General features: G+C 38.0%; 1 protein-coding gene across 5 annotated transcripts in view; it reads right to left on the bottom strand.

Moving 5' to 3' along the window:
- Nucleotides 1-26,736, bottom strand: part of LRP1B (LDL receptor related protein 1B) — a 1,166,776-nt gene that overhangs the window by 160,427 nt on the left and 979,613 nt on the right. For all 5 annotated transcript variants that reach the window (XM_072983887.2, XM_078376975.1, XM_078376977.1 and 2 more), the window contains exons 33-41: nucleotides 23,531-23,671; nucleotides 21,136-21,261; nucleotides 19,781-19,912; nucleotides 17,867-18,001; nucleotides 17,414-17,543; nucleotides 14,287-14,413; nucleotides 13,985-14,136; nucleotides 13,568-13,692; nucleotides 7,634-8,005 (exon numbers count right to left, since the gene is read on the bottom strand). In XM_072983887.2, coding sequence (XP_072839988.2) covers nucleotides 7,634-8,005; nucleotides 13,568-13,692; nucleotides 13,985-14,136; nucleotides 14,287-14,413; nucleotides 17,414-17,543; nucleotides 17,867-18,001; nucleotides 19,781-19,912; nucleotides 21,136-21,261; nucleotides 23,531-23,671 — 1,440 coding nt within the window. The remainder of the gene's footprint in view (nucleotides 1-7,633; nucleotides 8,006-13,567; nucleotides 13,693-13,984; nucleotides 14,137-14,286; nucleotides 14,414-17,413; nucleotides 17,544-17,866; nucleotides 18,002-19,780; nucleotides 19,913-21,135; nucleotides 21,262-23,530; nucleotides 23,672-26,736) is intronic.

Genomic DNA, 26,736 nt, shown 5'->3' with positions numbered 1-26,736 from the left:
AAAATACTGAATGGAGGAGAAACTGTCTGCAGTCAGCATGTGGAAGGCAAAAAAACATAACATTCAGTTGTTCCTGAATGGCAACTGAGGAATCCCTGCTGGGCTTCTCAGGGGCGTGGGCGCTCCATGGCTTGGTGCATACTTGAGGATCCTAGCAGGGACTCATTGATCACTAAGTAGGAATGACTGAATATTACACCTTTTGCATAACAAAACAACAGGATTTAAGACATTGTCTGTGTGCTGCTAATGCTATGGCTCCAGAGATTTGTGCAGCATGAAAGCTTCAGGAAAAGTTTCCCAGTATGCACAGCAATACAGAAAAGTTTGTAAAGGTCTCTGTGTGTTGTTGTCAATCAATAACAGGAACACTGAACACACTAACACTCAAATACACTTTTATCCCAACCTCCTAAATTAAAACAGAGATTGTAATTATTTTATTCTGTTCATAAATCAACAGTTTATGATTTTCAAATGCCTGGCATAGTTAAATGAACTAAGCATTAATGCAGTATGATACTGATATAAACACACACACATTATTCACCTGCTACTGACAATTTGAGTTAAATCAGTAATATGGTATATAACTGATTAACTGTCTACAAAACAAAAAGCAACAGCTCATGATTTACAGGAGCAATGTACAGTGATCACATCATTACATTGCCAAATGCCATCTATCACTTTTACTGAATTTAACGAAGATGGATTACATCTCGCCAAGAAGATGCAGCCTATAAATACTACCATGGTGTTCTTCATCTGATTTTCCTGAGGAACCGAAGAGCAGAAAATCACAATAAAAAAATCAACAACTGAAAATGTAATAAGAGGTCCTTAGCTTGGCATATAAAATACGAAAGGCTGGAGAGTTTTAATATAATGGGTGTTTTTTCTTTCTTCATACCTGGTTGATCTGCAGTCTTTTCAAGTTGCCATTAAAGTTTTAGGGAGGGTTTCAGATATTTAATAGCTCATGTGTTTGATGTTAGTATTTGACTAATGTAGTCTTTTGTTTCTTTATTATTTTTGGATTAGTTTCTTTTCAAATAAGTGTGTGTGTGTGTGTGTGCTGTCAAGTCAATTGTGATTTATGAAAAGCAACACTTTTCAGGGTTTTCCAGGTACAGAACGCTCAGAAGTGGTTTACTTTCCCCTTCTTTCTGGGAGCAATCTGAGACTGGGCAGCTTGCCCAAGGCCACCCAGGCCGGTTCTTTTCCCTGGAGGCACAGTGGGGAATCAAACTTCCAACCTCTGACTCCAAAGTCAGGTCCCTATCCCACTGAGCTATTCAGCCAGTTTTAAAATAAATGGGAACACAAAATTTAGGTTGATTTCTTTTTTTAAAATAAATCATGCGCCTTGCCAAACTGATTCCACATATATTGAATGGAGCCCAATGGATTTGGAAAATTTCCTTTCAGGGCTTACTAAACTCACCACCACAGACCCTATAATAAAAACACAGGTGGTCATCCTTCTGGGCAATCACACAGCACAAGCATCCATGAACAGTTACATGGAACTTCAGCTGGACTGCGGCACTGCATAACCATTTCTGCAACTGGTCACAGTATAGAACCCCAAGCCTATGATTTACACACTGCAGCCCTCACAGTCAATCTCCTATTGGCAGTTTGTGACAAGGAGAGGATATCTCAGAAAGGGCAGTCACTTCGGCAGTGCCATACACATGCATTACTGCTTACAAAAATCTCAGCTACAGCATTTATCCAATTCCAAAAGTGAAATGGAAAATAAGTGCACTCACTTGTGCAGTGATGCTTATGCTAGTATAACGGTGTTTATGCAATTTTTATTAATATAAGACCATGCTAAAATTGACCGACATCAATTGCCAACAAAACACATGTAGCTAGTCCTGTTGAATTCAATGGTTTAAAACATACCTAAGTACACAGGGCAAGGCATGTCTGAATATGTTTTAAGTATATTGTATATTGACTTTCTTTCTGGTTTACTTTGCTTACTCATTGCATTCACACAGTCTACCTTTCTTTTTTTAAGAAACAGTGTGCCAATTGTTTTACTGGCCCAGACGCTGGAAACACCATTGCTTTCTGACAATCTGTTCACTGAGAATATTTGTAACAGACAACAGGTGGTCACCATTTGGTGACTGAGATTAAAGCAACATTTTAAAAAGCAATAAGCCTTCCGAGAATATGATTCAACAGTTCACAGATATTACAGAAGGCACAATGAGAGCACTAATTAAATCTTTACACTTTTCACTGAGTTCCTAAGGTAATGATCAAGCAACAATCGTCAATAGCAGAAAATTAGAAAAACATATAATAATAGGGTATAGTAAAGGAAATTGAACAGCTTTTCTCTTAGCAGACTGATTGTCCAATTAGTTCCTTTTTGTAAGTTTTTCAAGAAAAATACTACTGTACTTTATTTAAGTAAATTAGCATTCACACATTATTTTTAAAATTATAAAACATGGCCCTTAATAGAACAGCTTAATCGACCCTATCAAAAACACATTGGAACATAGATTTAATGCTACAATGACATACAATATTCACACTGTTCTTTCTCCACACATCAAAGATAACAAATTTAAAGACCAGAACATTTCTCTTAATTTTAGCCAGGTAATCTCAAATTTCAGATGCAAAACAATTCATTTACTTGGATCTTGCATTGCCTCTATAAAATGGAAGTACATAATATACTTATGCTGAGCAAGTCTCACTGAGCAAATTTCATGAACTTGGATCTTGTGATACCATTATAAAATTGAAGGGTGTTTTCCATCCACCAGAAGAAATTTCGATAAAGTTGAGGCTCCCAGTGACTGACAAGGTGATTTTTGCTGATTCCCTTTTCTCCCTGAACTCTACCAATATAACAGGGGAGACAATTTTTCCTTTTTCCTGCAAGCCCTGCTCTCTGCCTGCTAAATAATGTAACTTGAGTTACATAGAGGTCCAGTGCACCATTTGGTATGATCCTTGCATCCACAAGGCATATGTACCTCAAGTGACCCTATTTGGCCAGCCTCCCTTAAGAAAACAAATATAAATCACCACCAACACCAAATCCCCCTCCTTGCACCCTTCTGGGTGAAAGCTTTTTTATTTTTTTCATTTTTCCCCTACAAGGTGCAGTGCATCAGTGCTGCCCTAATAGACTTTTTAAAACTTTTGATTCCTTCCTTTACCCCTCCATGGAGAAGCAAGGGAAAATTTTAATTTCCCAACATCATGAAGTAGTTTTCTTAAGCCATTTATTGATATTGGGAAATTGAAAGCGGAAGGGAGATTTTAAGCAGCATGCTCGCACTGGTATGATCCCAGTGATTGCATGTGCTGGAAATGAACCAAAATGAAGCAATCTTACCCATGTCTAAAAGAGAAGGTCTATGAGGCTTATGCCCTAGCAGTTAAAATCTCCTTTGCAGTTTTTATCATAGTGCTGCCCTCAATGTTATGGGCTTAGGATCTTTTCACCAATCTGGATTTACATGCTAAAAGACATCAAAGGTCTCAATGTAGTGTTACAGACGCTAGCATATGTAGCCGTTCACATAGGCTTCCCTTACCTCCTTGATCAGGTCCACTGCAGCAGCTGTAGTCAGTATGGCTAAACTAGTGCAACACTGGTGCCCCCACCCCAATCTGACCTAGTTACAATTCCTCTTTTTAAATTTCTGACACCTCCCAGGATCTAGAGATTTCAAGTCTCCTTGGTCCGATTCCTGATTCAAGGCTTTACACTTTAGCTTGCTAAGGGAGACAGCAAGGATTCTAAAGACTCAGATGCGCTAGTTCTCAGCTGGTAATTTTCAGAGCGACTGAAAAACAAAGCTTGATTGCATTCTAAAAATTCTTAGACTACCTGATCTTATTTTTAAAATCTTTTTTATCTTATCTTTTGAATAAAGTAGTTATTAAAAATAGGCACAAAGATGAAAGCAACATCAAGTTATGGACTAGAGCAAATTGCATAGAAAAGTCATGGGGGAAAGTCTGAGGAAAATCAAGATGGTGGTCTACTTGAGAAAGCTGAGTGAAGTGGCCATATATACTCATGGAGACATACAGTTTTCTGTTGTGATACCTAGGAATACTTCACAAGCAGCAGTAAGAGACAGTAGATATTTTGGCTTGTGGCTCTTGGCCCAGAGAGCTGGGGGCATGACATTATCTAGCCTGACCTCTAATTCTTCAGCTATTTTGATGGGGCAATGGGGGAGGGTGCCACTCAAACACTTTCCAGAGTTTCTAGTTCTTCTACGCAGACTCCGCACAAACCACCAACATAATCTAGGGTCAGAGCTTCCAACTGTAGCAATATTCAGTTACTGCCTAAATGATAGAATTGATATTTTTGTGTTCTGCATGCACACATGGACATGGACACACACACACACACACTTTTTGACAGAATATATTGACTTAACATCTCCTATACCATGTTGAACTTGAAATGGTGCATCATTGAGGGTGTGGTGTCAAACTGTTCTTATAGCTATTTATGTTTCTAAGAATTTTTCAGCTATTGATATCCTTGTGATTTCCAAATCTGCTTTCAGTGAACTGGAAACACGTTAGATAACAGGTTGTTTATACACTGTAAATCTACTTTCAGTGAGCTGGAAATGTGTTAGATAATGGGTTGTTTATGAGTTGCGAATCTGTTCAGTATGCTGAAAATTTGTCAGATAATGGACTGTTTATGAATTCTAAATCAATATTCAGTGAGTTGGAACTATGTTTGATAATGGCTTGTGTATGAGTAGTAAATCTGTTTCCAGTGAACTGGAAACTTAGTAGATAATGGGTGTTTTTAGGTAATAAATCTGTATCCAGTGAGGTGAAAACATGCTAGATAATGATGCTTGTGAGCTGTAAATTTGTTTTAGTGAACTGGAAACAAGTTTAACAGAAGTCCTTGTACTGTAAGTCACATGCTTGGTTTCCATACATTAAAAAAAATCATCGCCTTTGAGTAACTATTCCATTTCTAAAAGAAATGTGGTTCCCAAGATTATACAAATGTAAGACTGAGTGATATCTTTCATTGGATCACTAAAAAAAAAATCAAACCGAAAGGCTGCCAATTACTCTGTGATATTCCACAAACACACAAACTGACGTTGCCTGTTCGAAACATATTGTTGTTGTTGTTTTTGCTGCTGGATGGGGTGGGGAAAAACAACACAGCCATAGCAGCCTCTAGTACAAATTAGGGATTATAATTTTGTTTATTCACCAGGTATAAATAGGCAGTATTGAAGAACATCAAGATCAGAACTGAGCTTCATGATACCCTGCTTGTTACCTCCTCCTAGTTTGATTTTGTAACCAACTGTGTATCTATTGTTCAATCCAGCCATTACATAATTAGCTTGCTAATCAAAATATCATGAGGCACTGTCAACAGCTTTGCTGAAGGCAAAATGTATTATTCTCATGTTACAAAATCATACTCAGAGACTGCTTATCAATGGCATGTTCTCAAACTGGGAGGAGGTAACAAGTGAGGTACCACAAGGCTCGGTCCCGGGCCTGGTGCTCCACAGGGAGATACTTGGCTCAGTAATATTACATGGGGGAACGATCTTGACATTGTTGTAGATTAAAAACTGAATATGAGTCAATAGTGCAACACAGCTCAAAAAAAAAAAAAAAAAAAACCAAAGATACGGGGACTGGAAACCAAGCTCTATAAGGAAGGAATGAAAAAAATGGACATGTTTAGCCTTGAGAAAAGAAGACTGAGAGGAAATCTCATAGCTCTTTTCAAAGGTAGTCATACAAAAGAGGGGCAGAATCTGTTCTTGATCACTCTGGGGTGCAGAACACGTAATAATGGGCTCAAGCTACAGGAATCCAGATTTGGACTGAATATCAGGAAAAAACCATCTTAACTGTTAGAGTAGCACGATAATAGAACCAATAACCTCAGGAGGTGGTGAGTGTTCCAATGCTGGAGGAATTCAAAGGAAAACTAAACATAATAAATATTATAAATATTATTGTCACAAACTTTATGACTGGTTTGTAAGTCCGAGCAGTATTGCTTTATCTCATCACATATCAGAAGAGCTGTATCTCAGATGGATGGGTATGCTAAAGGCAATTTTGGGAGGGCATGACTCAAACCAGGGACTTCCTAATTAACAGATGAAATTCTCTGCCAGTAACTTTAATTATGCCTCTTCTAAGCTACAGGAGCTAGACAATGAAAAGGCTTTCTTTAAGTTCAGTGCTTAATATTTATGCTCTTTAAAATCTGTTATTGAACCAAAGCTGAAAATGTGATTTTTGCAAGCAAGCAAAATTATATTCCATAGTCCTGTCCCTTAATTTGGACACAAGGTCCATTATCCAGTGGTATCATTATCCCACTAATTCAAGACTGCTTGCAGATGACTAGTTCCAGACTATGCACAAAAGGGAAATCCAGCACAGTTTCTAACTGCATAAGCAGCGTAGGGTACAATGCAAATAGTTGCACAAACGAAAAATGCGCCTAGGGCTCACAATAACAACTGCACCAACAGTGATGAAACCAGGGAGAGGGGACAGGGGCACTTCACTAATACAGTTATGCTACTAATGTTATTTTGGTTTTAGTCTCAGATCTAAATAGGTGGATCATGACATATTTTTTCTGCTACGTAAAACATGGTGTAAACTCTTGAAATGTATAAATTTGATTTTTTTAAGTCATTTGGCAATAAAGTATGACTTATGTTAGCCATCATTTCATTATCATTATCTCATAAACATTTTTGTTTATGAACTTTCATTTGTTCATATAAAAAGATATCTGAAAGTGTTGGTGCTATAATAATGGGATAATGTGTGCATGCTACTGAGTTTCCAGCCTAATTAAATGGGCTGCTTACATCCTGAAATCAATTTCCCAAAGCCTACTGATAATTAGCTCTTAGTAGCACCTGATCACAGGTGTTTGATGGACTCCCCTGTAAAACATTTCCAACTACATTTATCTACAATGCCCTTTTCCTCTGGTTCTTTTTAATATTTATGAATAATTATAAATGGTTTTAACATATGATTATCCTGAAAGATATCCAAAATGGTAAGAGCTAGAAAGATATACATTTTCAAGAATACTATCAATTTTGCAGTTTAAATGCCAGTATAGGTTATCTCTCACAATTGATTCTCCCAAAGCCCCAAATGCGCTCACCAATAATTAGTTTTTAGTAGTACCAGATCAATGTTGTAGAGGTAAATTTATAAGTGCAGGTGCTCATCATGACAGTCCAGACTCCCATTTCCCCATGGATGTAAGTTAGATCTTTGCATATTGAATGAAGAGATCATGTTGGAAAATATGACATGCATGCAAATCCATCAAATACTGCAGTTAATTTTAACAATAAAAACTCAAGTTTCCTTCTCCATTCATGATTACCTGTTATGCAAACAGAACTGTACAAAAACAGCTTTAAAAAGTGCCCACTGAAGCTTACAGCCTTCCAAAATAAAACAAGTATTTCATTCATTGCAATTTTGCTTTACGAGACAAAAGTAGTTTTGAAAGTGAACAAACAAACAAAAAGAGAACATTATGGGTTTTCAAAACAAACAATTTTATGGAATAGAAGTTACTTACTTTCAACTATAATTCTTCTCCCTGACCAATCATCTTTAATTAGTTGTATATTTCCAAAATGTGCATCACTGAAGAAGATCCGATTAGTACCTCTTCCTTTCTGGCTGTAGTCAAAAGCTAGTGCTATTATGTTTTTGAAATATTCTGGATTTTCATAAGGTTGCACTGGTGAATTCAAGTTTGTCTCGTCTGAAATATGTATAGTTTTTAATATTGTTCTTCCTGAATAGAGCAAGTAACCATCATGTCTCAGGCATGAGGCACCATCCTCTGCTAGATAGCCATGTGCACAAGCACACGTTTTCTGTCCATTTCCCCGATACAGACAAAGTTGTTGACATCCACCATTGTTCTTGGCACATATATTGGTTCCTGAGGGGGAAACAATGATAACTCAGAATTTTATAACTTAGCATAGTGTATTCATTTTGACACTGCTTTGAATTCATTCATTGGAAATGTGATTAACCCACGCATCTAAAGTAGGAAATTATTTTATATTTTACTAAACAAGTTATTCACCTCTCTTGTTAATGAAGAATGGCATGTGACGGATTGTAGAAACTTCAGCATAATCCTTAGAGATTTCAACTTAAAATATTTCTGCTTCCAAACAGATTTCTTACAGAGACAGTAGTATTTTACTATTTTATATTTAACTATTATAAGAGGTAGAATAAATCATGACAATTTGAGAAACATCGAAACACATGCAGTTGGAAGTAAGACATTTTAGTTTCAACAAAATTTATTTGAAAATAAGTGAGCTTAGACTGACGTTAGAAAATGAATAATAATTTAGAAATAAATTCTACTGTTTAAACACGGAACTTGAGAAATATGGAAAAGTATAGCTATCTAGTAATGTGGTGGAAAATTGCAGGTCTTTGCAAGGGGATATGGGAGAACTTAAGAATAAAGTAACCAGAGATTGTAGATGTTGTGCAGTAAATGCATCTAAGAAAAGCATAGGTGGGGATGTTTTGAACCTTAAACATCATCAAGCTTCACAATCTCAGAGCTCCCTAAAAATTTTTAGCTGTGGCCTTTCTCTCGCAAATGTCAATTAGCTTACTGTGTGAAAACCCTTCACCCCAAATGCTACACTCCCAACCTGAAAGAAGCCCAAAGGAATTTCACTAAATAAACATTGTTAGCTAATCAGTGATCACTCGTATTTACAAACTTTGTCAACCAACCTGTTCATTTCCCCTCCTGTCCTACATTCTGAACACACATTTCTGTGGGGTTTTTTGAGCTCTAGCATTGCTATTCATCCCTGTTCTCACCCCCTACATCCTACCACACCCAATAAGCAATCTGCCACTCTCTACACTTCTGCACCACCCACATGGTTGCTTCTTCTCCTCTCGCCTTGAGTCTCCAGCTTCACGGTCTGAGTCATTGTGAAGTATCACCATTACAAGCTTTGTTAATAGATCTTGCTTACTCAGAATTGATTCTTTGAAGGAACAATATAAACAATACCATGCTTCCTACATTGGATGTCATGTCACTTTATATCAACATACCATATAGTGATGGGATTCAGTTTTAAATGAAGTCCTTAACCCCAAGAATTCTAATCATCTTGATTGAGTCAACGGTTATTATTACTTTGGTCCCACACGTCTTCACTTGTAGTAATTTTACATTCAGTGTAGAACACTACTTAAAGCTACAGGGTACAGCTATGGGGCACTCACTCATATTTCCCTTTTTCCCCCTGTTTTTTTTAAAACTAAGTTTATTACATACAAATATTTCTTTTTATATGATTACTCAGATCCTTCTAGAGTCCAGAACATACAGAGGTGCCTCGCTTAGCGATTGCTCTGTTTAGCGACAAAATCGCTTAGCGAAGCTGTTTTTGCCATCACTTTGCGATGTTCTCTATGGGGTATTTTCGCTTTGCGATGATCGCAGGGAAGTGATCATCGCAAAGCCCCCATTTTTGCACAGCTGATCGGCGGTTTCAAAATGGCCACTGGGGAAAAAACATGGCCGCCCGCTGTGCTTAGAGATGGATTCCTTGCTTTAGAGGCACCGAAAATGGCGGCGCTATGGAGGATCTTCGCTCAACGGTGAGTTTTAAGCCCATAGGAACGCATTGAAGGGGCTTCAATGCATTTTTATGGGTTTTTTAATATTGCATAGCGATGTTTTAGTTCTGCAGCGATTTTTGCAGAATGAATTAATGTCGCTAAGCGAGGCACCACTGTACTTGTTTGAAAAGCTGTTCAGTGTTTTAAAAATAATTTCTGCTCCCCTCTCTTTCAGGAATAAACAAGATAGAAAAAAATATGGAAGCCCTAAGTCAAAGCACCACAGCTATGATTCTTGTACAAACAATTATGACCTCAGAAAGGGGCAGGATGGTTTTACTGTCTTGAATACTGTACTATGTAATTGCGTTTCATGGTTTATATACAGACTTTCTTCAGGGAATGCCGGGCATGATTATTATACACAAAAAGACAGCTATGTTTTAAGCAGTTCAGGGAATAGGCAAGAGGGGGCTTCTAATTTATTCAGAAGATGTGAACTTCCATAGACAGTTTGCACAAATATCCCATTGAAGTTGTTTTATTCATATATCTTCCAGAAAACCTGTTACAAAGAAAACTGAGGTCCCGAATTATTCAGGAAAAGACAGAAGGCTCAACATATTACCTTTTGCAGATGAAAGAAATAAACAGATTTACACTTGTATGTTATATGCCATCAAGCAGTTCCAATTTATGGCAACCCTATTAACCAATGATTTCCAAAATGTCTTGTTATTAACACCCCCATTCTGCTCTTACAGACTAAGGGATGTGGCTTCTTGATTGAGTCAATTCATCTCATGTTATGTCCTCCTTATTTTCCTGCCATCTTCAACTTGAAGATTAAAAATTACTGTCTTTTTCAGTGAGTCTTGTCTTCTCGTAATATAACTGAATTTCAATTGCCTCATTTTAGCTAGAATGAAAGTTCAGGCTTAATCTGATCCAGAACCCATTTATTTGTTATTTTTGTAATGGTTCCATAAAAATGCTTCTGTATATAGCTCCTCCAACAACACATTTCAAATGAATAGACTTTTTCTCTACCATCAGCATTCTTCTCCCTCCAAAGTTCACATTGGGTTGTAGTAGACATAAACAACAATGTTTATTAATCCTCAAGTGTGAGTCCAAAACACTTGATGTTCAAGCTGCAAGAGCATTATGGACCTAACCCTGTAGACACCAGTCCCCAGCAAACAGCAAGGCAAAAAAGTATAACACATAACAAAAAAAGAGACCGTTTGCAGTGTTATCAATCCAGCACACTATGTATATGCAGTTCTAACAAAATGTAAGGTCTCTACAGCTGTGGTTCTTCCAAAGAGGGGCCATTTACAAATACAGCTTATGAAACTGTATTTCATAAGCTGCGTTTGTGTCCACCTGCAGTCATCTCCCCAATACAAAGTCTCTGCAAACTACTGATCACAGGAGTATTCCATATGGATTAGGAATAGATTTTACCACAGTTCCACTCTCACTGGTGTGAGAAATAGAACAATATCAGAGGTTTGTTCTTTCTGTCCTTAATTCCAGTCCCCATGCAGTCATGTTTTTCAGTATCTCCAAAGTACAACTAATTCCCTTATTGAGAAGAAGACTCCATCTAGAGAAAACTTTCCTGCATCAAACTTTTCAACCAAATCTGTCACCAATATTAGCTTTGTTTGGTATGGAGTTGACATCATTTCATACCCAGTGTGGTGTAGTGGATAAAATGGCAGACTAAGATTCAAGAGACCTGGGTTCAAATTCCAATTCAGCAATGGAAACTTGGATGTTGGGCTTGAACTGGTAAAACCACTCCTACCTACCATGAAAGCCCTTTTAGGATTGCTATAAGTTGTTTATGTACCAACTTGATGGCACATAAACATGTATTATTCACGCTGGTCCACAATCATCACAAAAACTAACTCTGAGATAGCACCACACAGCATGGGGCCTCCTGTGGGCTGCTTCTGCCACTTCTGATGCCCTAAATCAGGGTGGCAATTTTGGACAGGCCAAGAACCTGTTCTCAATTTGCTAGCAAACCAAGCACTCCCCACCCCAACCTCAAAACATCAACTATAGTTGGCACAGCTTCCCAGGAACCTTTTAGGATCTGCAGCACCTCTGTCATGTTTATATTACCCTACTTTAAATTATTAAATCCATGAATATTGTTTGCTACCTTTCTTTTCCTCTAAAATGAAGCTTTAGAACTTAATTGTTTTGATTAGCTGTTGAAATTTTCAAAGCGTCCATTCTTTCTCAGTTGGAGATTCTTTGGCATTTCCTACCGTGTGTTTTGATGGCTAGGGACTAGTGCTAGGTATCAACCACACTGTAGAGCTAGAATCCAAATAAACACGACAATCTCTGCGAAGCACCTAGAAGGACATAACACTGATTTTTGGCAATGGGCTGCACCTCTAATTTTTACAGCTTTCTTTAACTATTACTGAGGGCTCTTAAGGGGCGGCAAAGTGGCTTAGGCATGGCATGCAGCTCACACCTTGGCTCAGCTGTAGAACTGCACTGTAGTAATATGGAAAAGACTGACATCCTGCATTGGCAACTGTATTTTTCTTCTGGAAACAATTAATGTTGCCTTAAGATATGCCACAAGAATTCAGAGTACAAGATATTCGTAAGGAATGGCAGCTACTAGGAAAACCTTGCTAAGAGCTGATAAGTTTATAAGAGGAACATGGTTTCAAGCAGTTTTTGAAAATAGAAAACAGGGAGTCTCCTACATAATTTGGAGGATTGTGGCTCCCTCTGAAGAAGGGAAATGTAAAAAAAAAGAAAAGAGCTGCCTTGAGTTCTTTTTAAGGAGAAAGGTAGGATAAAAATACAGTATTTTAAACAAACAGAAAGACAAATGAAGCTGACGCCATTTTCAACTTGGACTCTAATTTTGTTATTGGACTGTTTCTTGCTTTCTGATATCTCATTCTATGAAGCCTGCATTAATGATATTGAAAAACAGTAGTGATATAAATGCTTCCCACCATTTGGACAGGGCAGGGGGTGGGGGTGGGGGAAAGCACATTATGGATCTCCTCTATTCATTAACCTTAGTCTTCATTACGTGTTATGTTTGCAATGGTCCTATCATTAGAAATATCTACAAATCATATTAGAAAAGTTGTTCTATTTCAATAAGCTCTAAAGTTCCTTACGTTATGGTTATTCAGACCTTTCTATCATGCATCCAGGAAACTTTACGTTATTGTTTTTATGAAAGGTATAAGGTAGGTCCAAAGTCCATGAGTCTCAACTACTTGGGCTGTCAATTTTCCACTTTAGTTCTAAATGTTGCTTGAAATACGGTATAATGTGGTGAAAGTCAGTGCTTCTTGTTTTCCAGATAAAATATATTTCTCTGATACTGCCCTGTGTAACTCTGATTAGGTTTCCACTAAATAACATAACTTTATACTAAGCTTTAAACAAATAACTGTGTTTAGAATTGTCTCAGGAGATTATTTCCCTTAACAATACATTCTTATTCAAGTATTTAAAGTGTGGTGGTTCAACAATGGAATGGAAAGGAAAGGAAAGGACCAGACCTCAATTTTGCTGAATTTTGGATCACACAGAGAAGCTGTCTGGGTAAAGCAGCCTCCCTCTATTCAGACAACAGTGTTTTCATGATTAAAGAGATGAGAGAGGCAGTGAGGCATATAGGCTCTACCCACTTTAAAGAACTTGAAGAGAGCTAACATTAATGAAGTCAATCTTATTTTATATATGCAGTTATATAATTTGTTTTTTATCTGTCTATTTTCAAAGAAATTGGCTAGTTACTTATAAGCTTTTCCCACACATTACAATGGCTACTTTGCTTTCCATGCAAATAAATAGAAGCATGATGTCCTGAACACAAGTTTACCTTTCTCGCGTACTCTGCTGAAGATCTTCACCTCTTTCAAGTTTATTCCTAGGCCTGTCCTCATAGTTACAGCCTCTGTGGCATCATTTTTGTGACCTCGTCTGATAGACCCATTTGCATGAGCTCTGCCAAAAACAATAGAGTTTAGTTCACCACAATTCTCAGTTAATTAAAATCAAGTAAGTCATTAAAATGCAGAAGACATCTGGACTAGCAGAAGGTGAAGAAGCACACTTGTGCTTGTGACATTGGCGTGGTTTAACTTTGAATATCAAAAGTGCCTTTTCCTAGGAAATTACACGGCTTTGTGAGAGCCTTTCAGTGACCTTGCTAAAGAATGGCTAATCCTACAAGGGTGAAGCATCTGGCACAGAAATAACATTTTGAGACTCAAATACTTATGGAAAAATAAATTACCTGTCAGACCAGTAGATGTAAGCCCCAAAGACTGCCACTGAAAACATATCCACATTGCTTCCTGACAGCACAATCTCTCGATTTCTTCCACTCTCAAGGTCAATTCTTTCTACCCTGTCCATTCGTGCATCACACCAGTATAATTTATTTTCCTAAGGATCAATTGAAAAGTAAGCCCTAAATATTTTACTCTGTGTTTTATTAGGAAAATATTGAGAACAGGTCCTAACAAACATTATGACATACATGTCTTGTGCAACAGAACATTTAATGGATTCAAGTTAGAAGACACAAAAACTAACCTCAAAGTCGACAGAAATTCCATTAGGCCATGTAATCCCAGTGCCTACAAGAACCATCTTCTCTGATCCATCTAAACGTGTCCTGCCTATGCAGGGCACTTGACCCCATTCAGTCCAGAACAAATAGCTGAAACACAGTGAAAATAGGATAAAAATAAAAAAAAAATTATTGAAATTGGTGACTGCATTGGATCCTTCCTATTATGTGCTTAAAGACATCTGGGGAAGTTTGTGCCATCCATTGCATTCCCCTTCCTCACTGCTGCTCCTATGGGGCAGAAGAATCACTGGAATGGTATTGAACAAAGCACAGGAGAATTTTGGAGTATGGGGAAAGGAGAGAAACTCATGCAGGGACACCACATGTAAGAATGGTGAACTTAGAGACAGCATTAAGAATGTGCCATTCAAAATTTTTAGCATTCAGTTCTCAGAAATTTTGGAGTTCAACCCACACCTAACACACCTAAATGTGTCTCACCTAAAGAAAGGCCTAGCTTGACAATTTCATGGCCTAGCCTCCTAGGAGTCTCTGGGATAGCTTCCTTTTTTCTCCAGGTGAGCCAAATTGAGTGGATGAGGGTCTGTCAGGTGGGACGTGAGAATTCTGGAAGATGAACTCCAAAATATCCTAAAGGCACATGCCTGGATAGTGGTTTTAAAGACGTGGAGTACAAAATATTTTCAACATTTAAGATTTTTTTAAAAATAATAATTTTGCAGTCCACTCAACTTCTTGACAGATTTTTGAAAAATAGCTAAATTTTCCCTTAATACTACTTTATCTACACATGTTCTGTGAAATATAACTTAACAAGCATATTTTATCTATAAAGGCAAAACTATATATTACTAAGGCATGAAGAATCACATGCCCATAACTCAAAATTAGCCCACCAGTTTCTATAAATATATTCACAACCCCTGTAAACTTTCCTTTCATATCACATAAACACAAATATTTCATTATTTTATTTATTATTATTTTAAATGATAAAATATTATTTTAATATTATTTTATTAATATTTTATGATTCCTATGTACATATAGTTGTACTGTAGATATTGTAAAAGTTACAGTTTACGACTGAAAGGAGTTCATTAACCTGGGAAGACAGTCTGATCCCTAAATTGCTCCATTTAGTGTAGGTTGAAAAGTGTTTGCATGTATGTGTGTACATATTCAGTCAAGATCCTAGAGATTTCTCAGGTATTCTATGGCACAGTTACTTCTGAATGCTCGACTTTTTGACTTGTGTTTTTGAACACTTCCTTTCATATTACCTTGGGGGATAGGGACTTCCAAAGGAGGATTTGGTACTATATGGCCATCTGTTATTCACAGGCAAAACAAGACAATGGTTTTACTGAGCATCATCAAACCTTAGGAATGCCTAAGGAAGTTCTTGCAGTTTGTGTCATGTTTCTGAACTTCAGCCCCAGAGCTGCCAAATAAATGCAGACCCAACCATCGGAACAGCAGCCATTCAGGAAAAACATATGACATGAGATTGAAGTAGACAACCTGAAAATCTCCCCATAGTTGACTTTTACTTCTCATTTAATAAACAAACATTCTGAAGTTTTAAGATCTCTAATCTGATGGGCAGTATCCTCTTGCAGAGCTCCACCAGCACTGTAGGAATGATGTCATGAGTGACAGCAGACTACTAACAATTGAAGAGTTCCTTTTTCAATTTCAGGGTGTGCACAGCTCTCACACAAGTAGATGCAATGGCATGTTGCCTAAAATTCTACATGGACAATGATGCTACTACCCCTGTGCCGGTGGAGCTTTTCCAAGAGAAACTGGCCTAAAATGGAAAAGGAATTTAAATATTTCTCTGTATCACTCATAGAAAATAGCCCAGTGAGAATGGCATAATTACTGGGGCATTCTTTTAAGAGGAAAAAGGGCTACCCTCATTATCCAATGTTGTCATGCCACTGGACCATTCTCAGTGAAGAACACTGTCCATCTGATCCAGGTTATTGTAGCTCTGTGGCTCCTTAAGAGTGCCAGAATTGGACTGCAGGCACATCAAGTCCAATATTCTGCTCATACAATGACTACTGAGTTGCCTCTGAAAAGTGTGGCAGAAAGATATGAATGCAACAGTGCTCTTAATCATGCATTCCCACCAAATGATATGTGGAGGTATATCAAATCTGATACTGAAAGTGATATATAGCCATCCTGACTAATAGCCATTGATGGCCCTAAAGTACACAAATTTTTCTAACTCTTGCAGAACTCTCCAAGCTGGCACCTATTACAACACCTTTTGGCAGTAAATGGCATAATTTTGCTATACACTATATGAAGGAATGCTTTTGTTATCTGCTCTGAATCTCCCACCATTCAGGTTTAGTGAATAACTCCCAATTTTGGCACTATAAGAGAGAGAAACGTTCTCTGCTTTCTCTATACCATGTATAATTCAGAGCTTTTCATAATCTGTTATTCTTCTTACTACGCAAATAATTTCTTTCCATCAGCAAAAGAGGCCAAAATAGACTATTCACTCATATCTCTAGGTCATTTTGGAACGTTTTGAAAGCTTGTTGATATTATCTATAACTGACCGTTAAAACAACAAAATAGGGTTTCTACACTAAAAGGACTGCTTTTTTCATATCCATTCTTTGAAAACTAAGAAAGTATATTCCAACCCCAAACATCACACAGCCCCCTTACTCTAATATGCTGAAGATGAGTGAGCTGAATACTTTAGAGAAGTATTAATTGAATTAATGATCTTCATTTTGTTCTACTGAATATGAATGTACCATAAAAATGATGCTTAGCATTTATACAGATTTTTTTTAAGTGTTCAAACCCCACATAAATAATATCAGCAGTCATTATTGCAGCACTGTAAAGTATGCCAAAATGATTTCCTCTGCAGTACTGAACAGGGGCTGAGATGGTAACAAATATTGTTGGATCTCCCACTTCAACCTAGGCTGAGGTGAAAGGAAAGAGGGATCTTCTCAGCCACTCCTAGCCACTGTTTATTTCCTGGTCAGCTTTCATTGTCCTTGGTCAGATCAAAGGTTAGACAATGTTTCTGTGAGCCATTTCGAGGGGTTTTACAATATGCAATAAATTCAGTTATCAAATTACCCTTTTTCTGGATGCACTGCTATAGATCTTGGCTGGTCCAGGCCTTGAGAAATGATAACATATCGAAAAGAACCATTGAGTCTGGAAACTTCAATAAAGTTGAAGCCATGATCCGTCCAATATATATTACCTGGAAACAAGAGAACATTATGTTGTACAGATGTAAATTACGTACTCCAGCTAAGATTTATACACCAAATGCTATTATAATGGTCAAATGGCATTACATTATGTTCATTTGAAGTTTCCACCATATGTTGCCAATTTTATATTAAAAATGTGTCTGTATGGAAAGATAAAACTTTTGAAACCTGCACTTTCCCCCCCTTACTTAACAAAGTCCATTTTATTAAGTCCTTTTTTAGCAGTCACAACTGATTTGTTAACAACTGGAAAGGACGTGTCAAAAGACTGTATGAAAACGAGACCAAACATTTAAAAACGTGTGAATACCCGCTATCCAATCCACTGCAATGCTTTCCACTCTTCCCAAACCATTTGTAATAATATCTTCCTTCCATGTCTGATCCCTTTTAGCTCTGCTGATTTTGTTGGATCCCATGTCTGTCCAGTAAATTGTATCATTTCCTAAAAAACAAAAAAAAAAGTAATTGGAAAAAAAATTCTTAAAGCCATAATTCAATTCCATAGACCTGCTTCAAACTATATGTTTTTGGCATGCTTTATTCAGCAAGGATAGATGACTCTACCACTGTGCAGTAATGCTTCAAAGCATGTGGAACGCTCAGGCATTGAGGGGAGAGTGTTGTGCCCCTACCTCGTCTGTTGTCACATCAAACAAGGAAGCACAACCCAGGTATACCAGCCCCCATCCTTCAGACAGTTGATTTCTATACTTAGAGAGATGTGGAGGTATGGTTGTCACACACCCTTCAATGCAAGTAGGCTCTATATGCTTTACAGTCCTACCAAACAGGACTTCTGTCCATTTTGCTTCAAATAATAATCCCCTTTTCACAGCAACACATTTATTTCATTTGTTTCTCACACCAGTCTTTGAATGTTTCTTAGTCTGTTGAAAAAAATTGTGCGCATATTTGTACAGTAAATTACTGTACAGATATGACAACGTATAGGATAAACATATAAATAAGCAGTTATAAGGGCTTTATTAATGAAATTACAATTGGATCCCACAACCCTAGGTGCTAATACTGGTCAGGATCCGACCTCTGTTTCTATACTAAAGGTCTGGAAGCAATGACTAGCAAGATGACTCTAGGTTTTCTGACATGGAGATGAATCCCTAGATTCCATCCAGTTTGGAGTTTGGCCATATTTAAGGACAGATGCAGCACTGCCTTGCTGGATGACAGATGGCAGAAAATGGATGTGGGGAGGGAGGTTCTATTGGATCTCTGAGTGGCATCTCTCACCTTTAATCTCTTGGGCCTGATGTGGGACTTAGGGACACTTTTTTGTGGTGGCTGCAGTCCTGTTTGGCTAAACAGTCCAAGATGGTGGTGCATATATATGGAAGGATATATATGCACATTTATATATACAGAACTCCTGACAACCAACCAGAAATGCCGAACTGGTACTGAGATTATAACCTGTGTATAATGGTTCCATTCCTACTGAAGGACAAGATTCACAGCTTGGGTCCAGAACTGCTGAGATCTTTGATGAGAGCAAGAGGTCATTTTTCCAGGTTTGGCTGCTGGTCCAGTTGCGTTCCTCTGAATTTACCTCTGAATTTGACTATTGTGGCTGCCCTTGAAAATTGAAAACTACCCTTACCAGAAAATGCAGCAATCAGACTGCTGTCAGGTGTGGACATTAAATAAAGACCATGTATCATCTGTCTTGAACCAATTGCACTATGTGCCTCTTTTCCTTCTTTGTTATAGAGTCTATATATTCTCCAGCCAAATGACTCCACTGCGTCTAAAGCTTCTTATGTGCTAAGATCTAGATTCCACCAAGTGCTCAAATCTGGGCAGCTTTACAGCTCACTTGAAAAAATAACTTATATATATATATTTATAATTTCTTCTGTATTTACTGAAGCTGCAAGGCACTTCAAAAACTTGTCATTATGCATTGTTTGCTTATATTCATTTTTCAAAATGAGCAGGAGCATTTTAGAATCAGTAAAGGTAAAGGTTCCCCTTGACATTTTAGTCAGTTGCGTTTGAGTCTAGGGGGCGGTGCTCATCCCCGTTTCCAAGCCGTAGAGCCATCGTTTGTCCGAAGACAGTTTCCACTGTCACATGGAACACTGTTTACCTTCCCACCGAGGTGGTACCTATTTATCTACTCGCATTTACATGCTTTCGAACTGCTAGGTTTAGAATCAGTAGATCCTGGCAAAGTATGTGTAAAATATTTTTATTTATTCACCTGCATGAAAGTCTATACCCACAGCAAATGATGTTCCTGATATAGGCATCAATGCATCTGTTTTATCATTTGGATCGAGAGGAATTCCTCTAATTCCTTCATGAACAGAATACATCAGGAATGACTCAATGCCTAAAGAAAACACACATAGAAACAGGGGTATGGCATTACTAAAACAGCTATGATTAGAGATTACAATAAATAAATAAATAAATAAATAAATAAATAAATAAATAAACAAACAAACAAACAAACAAACAAACAAACAATTTGTTTGAGATAAAAAGAGAAGACAACAGGCCTAATGCTATAAATCTTGTGGGAAGCTGGGTTGAGGCTACAAGAAGGTGAGGTTGCAGGAAATTGAAGATGCAGAAGAATCATAACCTTAAACTGCAGAATCATACCCAGTTGCTATTTGTTTGCAAGAGGAACTGTGAAAGCTGCTGTGGCTAAGTTGCCAGACATATAGTAGGCATGTAACTAGGTATGCAACCAACATGAGACATGCACCTCATCAATTAGCAGCTGTAGCTCTTGCAATTTCACTCTTGCATATGTAAAAACTCAATGATGTCCAAGCTGCTGTATAAAAATTAATTAAGCAGGTCTCACTGAACTTGATTCTGGAGATTATATTTGAATTCTGGACATTACAAACCCTTCGAATTATCAACTGGCTCTGTTAGTCAATCATCCAAAGAGTTTGCATTAACTGGGCAACACTGGAAGGCAACAGGCAATTTATTCTTACTTCTTGGTCAGATTTCCGACTGCACATTTACTGTTCATTTTATGGCCAGCAGATTAACAACAACATGATTTTATTTTAAAGCAAAATGATTTGATTTTAAAGATCACTGTTTTGAAAAGTATTTCAGTACATTGTGAAAATAGTCTACTGTCAGAATGCTTACACTAATGAACATCTCATTAAATTTGCCAACAAAATAAAACACCAATGGGAAATTTTAATAGGGAGGCTAGACAGATAATTGTTATTACAACATCCTCAATTATTTATGTTAGCCAATTCTACAATTATTGGACAAAATCCTTCTGGCATGACTTTGTGTAACATAACAGACCAGGTGGCAGAAGCATTTAATTTAAGGTACCATAATTAAAAGCTTTCTATCCCTTGCCTTTTAGGTTCTGAGACTCCCTAGGGCTCCCTTTTGCCCTGGGGAAGTCTTTGGGACATATTAATTAATTGAGTACATGCTCCAGGAAAACCTAAATTGCATGTAGTGGAAACAAATAGAAAATACAACTTACTCAACAATATTTATTTCTTTTCCAACTATTGAGCAGTAAAGAAGTCACCTGTGTGGATTTTTTAAAATTTCCTTTACCTTGACATGACATACGGTTTTTCCGAAGGTTGTACCCTACTGTACACAAGCATGTCCGGGTTGTTTCTGAGGTTGGTAAGCAAAGTTGGGAACATCCTCCGTTATTGAGTTGACAGGAATTGCTGCCTACCATGAAAAATAGAGATGGGGAGGAGAAGGAAGCAGTAAAATTTTGTAACATCAACATTTAAGTTCTCAGACATCAGCTCACAGAAAGAAAGGAACTATGCTGGGATGAAGGAAATCAATTATCTTGCAATTCCTGGGGCATACCTCTCATATCATGACCCTCAGGTTTGATCCAGAAAGCGTGTTAGTTAAGGATCAGCCCAGACACTTACCTGTGCTGACTCCAAACCTAATGGCTGCTTAAAGGATTCCGGTTCTTGCAAATATTCCCCTACTGCTTAGCCACTACTGCAATCAAGCTACTCAAGGTAACTTCGAAATTGGTCAATCCAGAGGATGAAATGTAGTCTAAGTGTATTTTTGCAAGCTTTTGCTATGCCAGCAGGGATTTCACCTAGACCTGTTTGGCAACAGTGACAAATGATCTTTCAGTCTCCTGTTGCAATTCTGCTAGATCTAGCTGCCTTCAAACAATGGTTAGGAATCTGCAGCTGGTTGTCATGACTTCAGCAGTCCTCCGGGGAGGATGAGCTGTGTGAAGATGTTCCAGAGATTGATAGGGTGGAGAAGCGTCCTGATCCTGCAGATTCCAGACCTTTGGGGAACCAGGAGTTTGAACCTGCAGATGGTGGGATCTCAAGGGCTGAGTCTCAGACAGAAGTGGAAGCCCCGGGCAGCTCTCAGGAGTGAAAAAGGCTGAAGGCATGAGGCCAGCTTGATGGCCCAAGGCCAAATACTTGGCCGTAGGGGAGGTCTCCTTGGGAGCAGGTAATCCCATGAGTAGATTCTTCTTCTCAGTGACAGCACTTACTCAGGAGGCGATCGTCTACTCACAAGGAAACATCACATGCAGCCTTATACACTTTCTTGGGGCTTCACATTTGTGCCTTCAGCCTTCTTAGGCCCTGAAGGCAAGGTGGGAGTCCCACCTTCTCTGACTCAGCGCCTGAATCCCCAACATCTGCAGGGCCAGACAGATTCCCCAACCTATCAGGCTCTGGAGTACCAAGTTAATTTGTCTCATCACTGGAGGATTCCTCTGCTGACGTCATGACACTGATCCACAACAGGGCTGAAAAAGTATGAACGGAAATGGAATCTTTTGATCACATTACAGCTGTGTTTTGATTAGCTTTAGTAACACAAGTTCGGCTTCCAGAATTAAGACAAGCTGTTGCTTTAAACCCTTGAAACTCTAAAATGCTCCAGGCAAGATTATTGGGAAATCAGCTCTCACAACTTTGTACTTTCATCAGAATGAATATTATGTTCAGAAACTGTGGTCTGGAAGTCTTTAATCGAATGGGGTAGAGCACTTTGTCCACCAAAAAGAAGGCCTTTTCAGGGATGGCATGCTTATTTAATTGCCATTTCCCCAGAAAACTCTCTTGACACCACTTACGAACTTTATGGTATCATGTGAAAGTTCTTCTATTTAGTCAGAGTTTTCAAGTAATTTGTGGCTTTCAACAGGGTGCTCGGTAACACCCTGTTGTTGGCAGTTTTTATATATAAAAACTGTTGAATGCTGTATTTTTCTGTTGTATCTTGAAGTCTATGAACTTCTGTGATGGGGTGATTATAGAGATTTAGCAAGCAAGCAAATGAACAAACAAATTGTACCTTCTGTTCAGTTACACATGCATATTTGCATATCAGTCGTGACTGGCGATGCATAATAACAATACATTATACATAATTTAGTTACTATTTTTAGTTTGTTGTAAAGATTGCAGCCAATGACATGGAATAACAGGGAATGCGGTTGAGGTTTTGAACACTTTCCCCAGGGTCCATTCATAAAGTCAGCCAACCAAAGTCATACACTGCCTTCAGATGATGCCAATTTTTGCATACTATTAATCTAGATTTCAGTTTGCAGAGAGGCAAATGAACGTAACAGCAATACCAAAATACTGAGGAGCAGTACAGTTTTCAGATTTATTTGGTTGAAATATCAATATAATCATGGACCTTCAACAGACTGGATTTGTCTCTTCCAAGATTGATGGTAACACACAAACCAAAATTTATGCATAGCTGTGTATGAAGGTTTGAGGTATATACTGCACCTGTACATAGGGTTACAATAAGAGGTGCAATACTGTAAGTCAACACTATTTTCCCAATTCAAATTTCTGCAGGGGAGGAAGAGGGGCTGCTAAAATCACATCCTATTTACAGAAGCTGGGACTGCCCTTCATGGATCTGGTCATGAATCTTTGGATACAGCTAATTATTCACCATCATATACTGTGCCATTTACCTTGCTGTGCCGCTTTGTCATACACTTTCATATGTACAACTCCTGATGTTTTGTTTCGCAGGACTGTGGGATTCCTTCCATCTTTTTTATTGCAGGTACCCAGTTGGCCTAAGTTTTGGTCTGCCCACCACAGCTTCTTATCTGTAGAAATAATACGCCATTAAAAACATTTATTTATAACGACTACGTTATAAACGTTATGTTAAATGTCTATAGGCAATCTGCATACATAAGCATATGAAACTGAAAGGATACAGAATATATTACTGAATTTACAAGTGCCACTCTTCCAAATTCTAGCTCTTGTTTTTAAAAGGCTATAATTAATGTAATGTGGGTAGCGGGTATTAAAACAATAGGTGTGGGTAATCCTGTGTAATTAAGCAACCACTACGTATGCTTCTATAATACTTCAACCATTTTTCTTTGTATACCTTTAAAAACCTGCTAGCCGGAATAAAGATCAAAGCTAATCTACAATCCATGCTTTGAAAGACATCACATGGCAGCCAGATGCCTATTGCTGATTTATGCTTGTATAAAGGAAATTGTATTCATCTTGGTGACAAACTGCTACTTGTTAACAAGATGTTGGTGGTGTTTCTGGTTGCATACCAGATCATATAATGAGCCACACACCCAGGAACGGAATCAGCACTTCTTTAATGAGTGACAATTTGCTGCCAAATGTAGACAATTTCCTTTATGCAAGTATATACCGGCACTATGATTCTGGGCTGCATGCTCTTTTGCCTAATGAAAAGTCTTAATATGGCACTGAGTAATAAGCTTGCAGCATAGACAGAAGAGGTATTTCATCCCTTGGCTTCACAATGGAAAGATGGTCCCACTAGCAATGGCATTGCAATAAAGCTGCAAAAAAGCTGCTACACAATACAGACACATAATGGAAGCACCTTTTGGAGCCAGGGAACAGAGAAACACTGTCCGTAAGGTCTGCTTGCTAAGTCCTAAGATGACTATTCCCATCAATGTGAGCTTTAAAAATGGTGTGGAAGATAGAGAAGGAGCAGTAATTTCTAAAATGTGGACAGCTCTACCCTGTTGTCAGTCAGAGGACAGCATATTTCATATTTTGAAAATTCTGGCTTATTCTTAAAAGCATCGCTCTTTTGTAATACAATTAACAGATATTTATATTCCAAAAACCTATTTTTCCAACACCTGGTTTATCACCCACTTTTTAAATGTTTTATCTTTAGTTTTAGAAATTTTTTACACCAGCACTCTATGTTAGTTTTCAGAATATTTTGCAATATTGTGATATCATTCTGCAAAATGATACACATTTCAGTCAAGACATCAGAACCATCAATTAAAAATAGCAGTTAAAAAAAGGACCTAAAAACAGCAATGGAAAGACTGCTTGCTAAACTCCTTGTTGTCACTGATTTAGTCTGGTGTGGACATGATAAGAAACATCAACAAGGAATTTCCAAATCCGCCCCCCCCCCCCCCGGTCTCTGGAATTTGTGTCCGATTCTCTAGTTTCCTGTCTCTTTGGGAAACAAAATGTATATATTTACACAGAGAGAATGTCATAGAATTGGCTAATGTTTAGGATGCAAGGGCGATCTGGCTGTGATGTCTGTCATCCCACTGGCTGCTAGGGTTGATTCAGCTAATCTGGCTGGCTAAACAGTTGCCCCTTCCTCCTTCCCCACTCCATGTGTGTCTCCTCCCAAAACTACACACTCGGTAGAAGAGGACAACCTTCCAGATAGAAGGGATGCGCCATTATTTGGCTAATGATTAAGAAACATATCGGCAGCCCACCTAGGGCTTAACATTCTTAACTAAAGTTGCAAGCAGTCTGATTCTGGGCAACTCACATGCAATTTTGCACCTAAAAGAGACATCTTGCTTCAGTGCAACAACTCAATTGAGAAGAAATTACTTGTCATGCTTGCTGACAAGGAAGTGTGTTGTGATATTGTAGTGGTGACTTAAATTCTCACTTCAAAGTACTTTAAAATTATATTGCCTTTCCTTGAAGCTACGTCACACTGAACTCAAGAGACTGCATTGTGTAAAGCTTCCACTTCCAAACGTCAGGAAAAGCAAACCAAAGCAAAAAACAAAACAAAACAAAACACACACACACACACACACACACACAAAGAAAACACAAAAAAAATACACTGTGTGAATCTCTTCTGATACCAGAGAGAATTCCAATGTGCTATAGGGCAGAGGACAGCCTCAAGCACTCAGTGCCAAAAGACACAAACCAGGATAAAAGGAAGAACGAAGCAAAGCACAGTCACATTTACCATATTCTAGATTTTTCCCCCTGAAGCCAATAAATTCTAGTGTCTACCCATGGAATAAATTTTGATTTCACATTGACAATCAAAATGTATCACTTCTGCTTTGCACAACATATTACAAAAATCAGTACATCTGTTGGGAGAAGCTTTGGCCACAACTGTTCCCCCCCCCCCCCCATAGAGATTTATTACACACTGGATTGGAGACATAACAACGCCTTTTTTACAGGCTGTCCTGGATCCAAATGAATGTTTCTTTGGGAAAACCCTAAACTAAATGGCAAGTGGCCAAAATCAGGGGATTTTGTTGACAACTGTGCATGTCACAATGTTATAGAACACCTATACTGGAAGTCATTTTGTGTGTGGAATCTGCAATAAAATGTGATTACAATATTGGCAACAAAATCGCAGTGCTTTAATTCAGATGTCAAAACTGTTCTGTTTAACCAAATACAGTATCTGACTGCAAATCTTGTTTTTATGTTCTACTTTGCACTTTTATATAAATGTTTCAGCCTTTGGAATGTTTTTATTATTATATTAAGTGATTTGTTATATTTTGCCTTATACACAATGGAGTTATTATGAATTGCTTTGGAGACATATAACAATTATGAGTTGCAAATTGCTTTGGATCCAGACATGCCCTCAGCAGAGTTATGCCAGCAGCACTGAAGGAAGCAAGAGAAATGAGAATTTCTCAGATTCTCCCTTTTGTCTGCAGTCTCTAGCTTTGCCATTCATATAGGCAGGTGTGGATACATCCACCTAGTCAACAGGAAGTATAGAAAGGAACAATCGATTACTTAAATAAGTACAGATAGGAATCCATGATATAAACAAAATCAATTGACATGTTCTCACTGGAAATAGCTCTTTCTGTTCACTCTTTCTTTAAAACCATGAAATCAT

This window comes from Pogona vitticeps, chromosome 1, assembly GCF_051106095.1.
Source record: "Pogona vitticeps strain Pit_001003342236 chromosome 1, PviZW2.1, whole genome shotgun sequence".
NCBI lineage: Eukaryota > Metazoa > Chordata > Lepidosauria > Squamata > Agamidae > Pogona > Pogona vitticeps.
The sequence above is the reverse complement of the archived record's forward strand: the minus strand, read 5'-3'. Positions and strand labels throughout refer to the sequence as shown.